This window comes from Vombatus ursinus, unplaced genomic scaffold (assembly GCF_900497805.2).
Source record: "Vombatus ursinus unplaced genomic scaffold, bare-nosed wombat genome assembly UNPS02014778.1, whole genome shotgun sequence".
Taxonomy (NCBI): Eukaryota; Metazoa; Chordata; class Mammalia; order Diprotodontia; family Vombatidae; genus Vombatus; species Vombatus ursinus.
Genome location: NW_020954556.1, coordinates 46,146,170 through 46,153,671, shown reverse-complemented (window position 1 = coordinate 46,153,671; position 7,502 = coordinate 46,146,170). Strand labels below are relative to the sequence as shown.

The following is a 7,502-nucleotide window of genomic DNA, read 5'->3' as shown; positions in this document are numbered from 1 at the left end:
AATCCCTCTTAATTCTAGTACCTTCCCTCTGTTAATTACTTCCTATTTATCCCACACAACGCTTGTTTTGTATATATTTGCTTGCATGTTGTCTCCACCATTAGATTGTAAGCTTCTTGAGGGCAGGCACTGTCCTGCTTCTTTTTGTACCACCAGCACTTAGTATAGTGCCTGGCACATAGTAGGTGCTTTACAAGTGTTTACTGATTGATTGACTATAACATGAGGAAGTTAGATTAGATGATTTTTCTAAGGTCCCTTTTAAGAAAGCATCTTTATCTCTGGAATTTTCTCTCCATTTCGGAAGATGGTTATCAATTACTGGCATCTTTTTGCACTCTACCATTTACCACTCTATTATTATAGAGGCTATGAGGCCAGGCTGACCTCCAATAAACCAGCAGAGTCCAAGCCCCAGGCATTCTCTCCTTCACGCCAGGTCATCCCCAGGTAAGTATGAGTGGTGGGAGAAGGCACGGCACCTATCATGTAGTAGATGCTTAATGAATACTTCCTAGTTGATTGAGGAGAGAAAATTCTCTCATTGTTCCTCATCCCATAATTCTAAAGTAGTTGTTCCATTTCTTAAACACTTCACAACAATGCTCTGCTCTATGCTCAGTACTTTTCTGAGGGAATAGCTAAGGAGAGGGAACTAATATATATTCACCAGGGCCTGGATAGGTACCAATAGACCTATCTAGACCTCTTGCTAGCAGAAATTTCTGCCCCTGGCAAAGAGCTTAACATGGGCCACAGCCAATCTACCACAATAGACTTTGTAGCTCAGCTCCAGGGACCTAATTCACTGCTTTTACCAAATCTCCCTTGAATGTGTGTGTGTGTGTGTGTGTGTGTGTTATGTATGTATGTATGTTGTACAGACAGAATATACTGCAGGGATTCTTAACCATTTTCATATGTCATAGATCCTTTTGGCAGTCTGGTAAAGCCTAAGGACCCCTTCTTAAATGCATAAAATAAAATACACAGATTTATAGAGGAAACCAATTATACTGAAATATGAGTACCAATTTAAAAACATGTTCATGGGTGCCAGGTTACGAACTCCTAACCTAAAACAATAAGCTCCCTCTTCAACACCGGAAAAATAGAGATTTTCCTTCTATTAAAAAAAAAACTCCGTTACAAGTTGGAGCCTTCTTTCTTAAAGGGCTCCAATGTGCCTAAACAAGGGCTTCCCAGTTGGAGAGCATATGTGTCAGAGGAGAACTGATGTTTTAATATTGCCTTGACATTTAGGTCTTTTAACATCTCAGTTTCCTTTGTGGCAGAAACATTTATTTTTAAAAATCCACATTTATAAGATGGGAGGGAAAAGTTAGTCCTTGTTATGAATCTGATGGTTGGATAATTAAGCATCCCTAATTCTGAAAGCAGCAAACTCAATTATTCCATGCCAAGCGTGACACCTCTCATACCTTTTTCTCCGAGTCTAGGATAGCGGCATGATTAGAAGTTCTGCAGCTAAAATACACTTCCCGAGAACTGAATAACAGGAGGCAAAAATATTTCTGTTTATAACAAGCTGCCATTTGAGGAAGATTTTTAAATATGTTCCTCTTCCACACACACAAATCTGACAGCAGTTGCATAATTAAAGCCCCAACAGGCAGTTTCTTTTAATCCATTCAAGTAAATCAGTGAAAAATCCTTTAGGAAGTAAAATGATGAATTGTTTAAGTCATGCTAGATTATTTCAAACATATGTAAGTGAAGAAAATGCACAGGATTCCTCCTCTACAAGATGTTGAGCACAAACCCTTATCCGGCTCCTTGAAACAGCTCTGAACAATGTGGCTGGTGCTACATCCTTCATAGGATCATAGATTTAGACCTCAGAGGCTAACCAGTGTAAACCCTTCTTTTTACAGATAAGGAAATTAAAGCTCAGAGAGGTTTAAGTTATTTGCCTACAGTCACACAGGTGGTATGGAGCAGAGCTGGGATTTGAACCGAGGTTTCCGTATTCATCTGTTTGTTTCAGATTCACATAAAAAAAAATATTCAGTGTACCTGATGCTCTCTCTGCATCTCTGTTCACTCAATGCAAAAGGAAACAGAGAACTGACAATTACATAGCTTTCTGAACCAGTGTGGCCTTATTAAGTGTATAAATCAGACTCCGAAGTAAAATTTCCTTTTTTGCATGCATTATACATTTTGACTATTTACACAGCATAAGTCAAATCAGTAATTTGCCATGTCTTTTTTTATGCCGTGTTAGATATGAACTATGTTTGCAAAAATGGTCAATTGCCAAATATTTCCAAATGCCCAGATACTTGACACTTTATAGAGCAAATCTCGAGGTGACTGACCATTTCCATTTTCATCTAGAATTGCATCCATACAGTCTTCCTGAAAGGGCGCCTCAGTCCTTCCTGAAATTGATCTCTGTGTCCCTTCTTCTGGGATGATGATAGCATCATCATGTCTGTCAAAAGTCTGAGCATCTCATTTTATGCCTTACTCCCATTAGAACCTCCCCTGATAGATCTACCACCTCTCCTCTTCACTTTATCAGGAGGAAGTTATGTCTTTAGGATTGTTTCTTCATCCGGGCTTCAAGCACAAATCTGTAAATCCCTGTTTACCCACAATGAGCAAGAAGCACATAGCTGCTTGCTGTGCTCTAGGACCACAGCTCACTATGGTTTCCCATACTCATTGGTCCCTATCTCTGAGTCTTTGACTATCTAGATCCTTTTAGTTGATTGCCCAGTTGGCCTGTGATGGCTTCCTGATCCCTCCAACCTAGACCATAAGGACCTTAGATGCCATCAAGAGCAATTCCCTCTTTTTACAGATGAGGAAAATGAGGCTAAAGAGGTTAAGTGACTTGCATAGGGTTAAAGAGCTGGTAAGTGCCCCAGGTAAGACTTGAACCAAGATTGACTTCAAATACAACACCCTATCCATTATACCATATCACCTCCTATTACAACTCGGCTTATTGCCACCCAAAGTGGTGGTAGTGAGTGCCTGCTAAACTTCTGTTGCCTGGTGGGACTCTAGATTCTCATCCCCTTTGCCATACCTATCTTGTTGCTGTTCATTGCTCTGCCTCTTTATTTTCATCTGGGTATTCTGGTACGTGCAGATAAAATCTTTTGAACAAGACAAAATAAAATCTATTCTAAAGATGTGCCTATTTATATACCTAAAATGGACTGATCAGGTTATTTGAGCTATCTTAACAAATGACCATGTAATTGACCGACAGGTAATAATCAGTACTGATTATATGTTGGGACGAAAAAAAATTACTTAACACATACAGTGCTTTAAGGTGTACAAAGTATATTACATATATGATTTCATTTGATACTCACAAAGTCTCTATGAGGTAGGAATTATCATTATCACCATTTTTTGGATAAGGAAACTGAAGCTGGTAGGGATTTGGTGACTTGTTGAGGGTCATGTAGCTAGTAATAAAAGGCTGAGATCCAGACTGACCACAACATCTACACATAGCCCAAGCCTTGCCATGTGGAAAATAAGGTTTGACCTCTTGATCAAGAAAACCATATTCTAGAGACTCAAGGGAATCATTAAACACAATATAACACGAAGGGAAAAAAACATTTAATTAGTCCATGTAGACAACCAAACCAGATAATTTAGGCCTAAAAAATTCCATATTTGTGAATGAATTATGTAAGTTGCCTGGGTGAGTCAATCAAAGAAAGTAGATATTTGTTAATTTTCTACTCCACTTAGTGCTGAGAAGACAAAGCCCTGATTGCTGATTTGGGACATACCCCTGGGCCCTCTGAACTATTGGGCAGACAAAAGCAGCAGTGATGATAATAATGACTCTCAAGAAGAAGGGGATTTCAAGGCAAGGAGCTATGTAAGCAGATGAGATTAATATCATATATTCAGAATATTGACATATTTAGGTTGTTGCTTTAACACAAGTCCATTCTAACAAAGAGAGTCTTTTTGGGTACTTAGACTGGATCTTTATGCAGGGAAGAAGGGTCTCACCAAAAGAGTAGATCATTTTAAAATGTGGCCTCAAACCAACATTGGCAGGGTCCCTGGAAGACTACTCCCTGCTGTTCATATGGTCGTTTGAACAAACCGTAAGAAATCATTCCACCAAGTTTCCTGTGGGTTGGTTCTGTGGCCATGAATATAGATTCATTCTAAAACTAAAATTTTCCTGTAGCACATTTTAGAGGTGATGTGTGGGAGGAAGTAGAAAGTGTACCGGATTTGGAGCCACAGATTCTGGGTTTGAATCCCAGTTCTAATGTTTACTACTTGTGTGACCTTAGGTAAGTCATCAACCTCTCTGGGCTGCAATTTCCTTTCTGGAAAATGAAAGGGGAGAGGAAGAGGGAATAAGCATTTATTAAGTGCCTACTATGTGCTAGGAACTGTGCTAAGCACTTTACAAATATTATCTCATTTGATCCTCACAGCAACCCTGTGAGGTAGGTAAAATGATCCCCATTTTACAGCTGAGGAAACTGAGGCAGACAGAGGTATAGTGTGACTTGCCCAAGGTCACAGAGCTAATAGTGTCTAAGGTTGGATTTTAACTCAAGTCTTCCTGTCTTTAGGCCCAGCAGTTTATCTACTGTAGCATCTATTTGCTAGTTTATTTCTAAGGTCCCTTCCAGTTCTAAATCCCATAATACTCATCTGGGTAATATGAAAGTACAGCCATACCCTTCAATGCATTGCTTGTGCAAATGTATCACTTTTCCTTCAAAAACCAGAACACTCCCAACCCCCAGAAAGATAACATTGTTCCTCTTGACTTGACTATGGAGCAACCCCAAACTGGAGAAGGTGGAAAGACAAAGTACAGAACAATTTTCAAACATGAGATCTTGATTCCCTCTACATAGTTGAGGCACACTTTGGAAGTCCTGCTCACGATATGCACTATGCTGCCTCTGAGGGGGCAATAGAAGGAAGGCTGACTAGGGCCTGGAGGACATCCACAGAGCACAAACACAATTACCCTCTCATTGGAACACACGGGCCAGAAGAAAAAAGGTGACTTCCAACAACCTCATCTTCAGACAAGAGAACTCATCAGGGAGCTGAAACATGTCATTAGGAGCAGAATGACATGTCTATTGCTTGTGTGCACAGGTGTTCCTTTGAATGGAATAATGAGGGTATAAAGGATAACAGTGCATTTATAACATTAAGGGCAGAGTCAATGTGAGTGTGCACATGATGTCATTTTTCAGCTGGCAGTGCCAGCGCTTTCAAAGCACTTTAAACCTCTAGTTACTATGGCAACTTGATGAAGCTCTTAAAAGGAACTTTTTCTTTTTGGTTATTTTGTATCTTTAATCACCATAACAACATAATATAGCTTTTAAAGTGTATTTTTATCCAATTTGTGTTTGTCTTAGACAGTCTGCATTTGCCTCTTCCCTTTATGAAAAACACATATAAAGCATGACACATGAAAAATTATTGTAGGGAAAGGAGCCATTTATAGCCTGTGTATATCTATATATCTATACCTATACATGTATAAAAATACACATACACAGACACACAACCAGATCCATCCATCTCCTTAGCCCCAAAACAAACTTTTTGGTTTGTTTATATCCTCCATAGAGAATTTTACAAAATTAGTCACCAGTCCATTCCCCTGCCTCCCAGCTGGCATTCACTGGCCCATCCCCAATCTTCCCCAAGGACAGAGATGCCACAAGTTCTCATGTGCCAGTGTATCCCACCCTTCAGAAACAGCAAAGGGCAGCAAATGAGCAACTCATGATGGTTGGTCACATTTTTTTTAACTGCAGTGGGGATCCTTCTCATTGGTCTCTATGCAACATCATGGAGCCCCCTTTCTCTAGAACCTATGGGACAGGTGTGAAGTTTCACTGAATTGAAATAGAGCTGTTTCTTCAAAACTCTTTGAAGAGGTGAGTGATGAATGTAGCAGCTGCCAACTACATTTCCATTTAACAATTGAACATAGAGTATATGGGAAAGCAATGGGAAAGTTATGGTGGAATAATAGAAGAGGGATGAATGATATGAGCTGAAGGAGTTTAGGGTAAAAAATAGAAGGCAAGCAAAAAGAAGGAAAGAGTATCAAGAAAGTTAGAGAAAGCAAAGGCTAAGGGAATGGACAAAGGTACAGAAAAGAGAAAGAAGGTGATGGAAAAAATGAATGAACTTAAGGAAACAGTAGCAGAGTATAAAAATGTCTGCTGATCAACATTTGTGATCTTACAAAGTTGGAACTTTCATATTTAATAAATGGAAAGAAGGAAAAATCAGCCTATTAGAAAGACAGGGCTGAGGTAAAGGATTGTAAAGGGAAGAGAAGTGAGAAAGGAGAAGAGGAAGGAGATAGAAGAGGGATAATTAAGAGGAGGTGAGGGAGGGATCAAGGAATTCTTAAGCTGAAAGGAACTTTAATTCCATTTGTTTAAAAAATTCATTTTACAAATGAGGAAACTGAGGCCCAGAGAGACAAAATAACTTGTTTCCAGGCCCTGACTCCCGACTTCCATGTCAATGCTCTGCACCATGCAGGAAGAGGGGAAAGGATTAGAAAAGGAAAGAAGGGAAAGGAAGGGTCGGGGAAGGAGTAGAAAGAGGCTAGAAGAAAGAAGGGAAAGGGAAAGGAAGAGGAAACAAGGCGGGGAAAGGGGGCAAATGAGAGGGGAAAGTAAAAGAAGAGAGGAAGAAAGAGGAAAGAAGAGAGGGAATGATGTAGTGAGAAGCAAAAGAGGAAAGGGATTACCGCGTGTGTTCCTTACCAATAGTTGACACCACGGTGCCCACGAAGTAGAAGGCTCCGGTGAAGTCCCAGCGCGGACGGAGAGCGTCAGCTCGGATACCTGCAGCCAAAGCAGCTTCATAGTCTCGAAGGAAAGCGAGCAGCTCCTCCTCGCCCACGCCGTGCGCCGCGCTGAAGTTGCGCAGCGTCGCGCCCCAGCGCTCCCGCGCCGCCGCCTCAGAGGGACTCTCCAGGGCCGAGAAGACAGTGGCACCAGCCACCAGGTAGAGGCCGATGAGCGCGGCCAGCAGTACGAAGCGGCCAGTGTCCTCGTTGAGGTGAGAGCGGCGGCCGCAGCAGCAGCAGCAGAGCAGGAGGCGGCGGCAGCGGCGGGACTGGGGCCGGGGACTCCGGGCTGACATGGTCCGGACCTCAGCCCCTCGGGGGTAGCATGCTCGCCTGGAGGCGATGCATCCCCCCAGCGGGTGGCACGGAAAGGATCCCGCCCGAGGAAGAAGGAGAGCAAGGATGGTGACAATAGGGCTCGGGAGAGCCCAGCCTCACCCGTCTTTTCAGCCTTCCGCAGAGCCCCTAAACGCCACCCCCGAAGGCCAGTCGGCTGTTGCCGGAAGGGCGGCTCCCGCCGTCTCCCCTGAGCCTCTAGGCACAGAGTAGAGTTGACTGCCCCTTCTGCTGTGGTACAGGGGCTGTGATTTGCTTTGAGCGCTGCGGGGCCAGGATACCTGTCTCAGCCCCCCGA

The 7,502-nt window shown here is 42.3% G+C and overlaps 1 protein-coding gene across 1 annotated transcript in view; it reads right to left on the bottom strand.

The window, feature by feature from the left end:
• The window catches only part of KCNK12 (potassium two pore domain channel subfamily K member 12), a 51,865-nt gene extending 44,701 nt beyond the window's left edge, over positions 1–7,164 (bottom strand). Inside the window, exon 1 of the mRNA XM_027865497.1 lies at positions 6,783–7,164. Coding sequence (XP_027721298.1) covers positions 6,783–7,164 — 382 coding nt within the window. The remainder of the gene's footprint in view (positions 1–6,782) is intronic.
• Between the last annotated feature and the right edge of the window lie 338 nt (positions 7,165–7,502).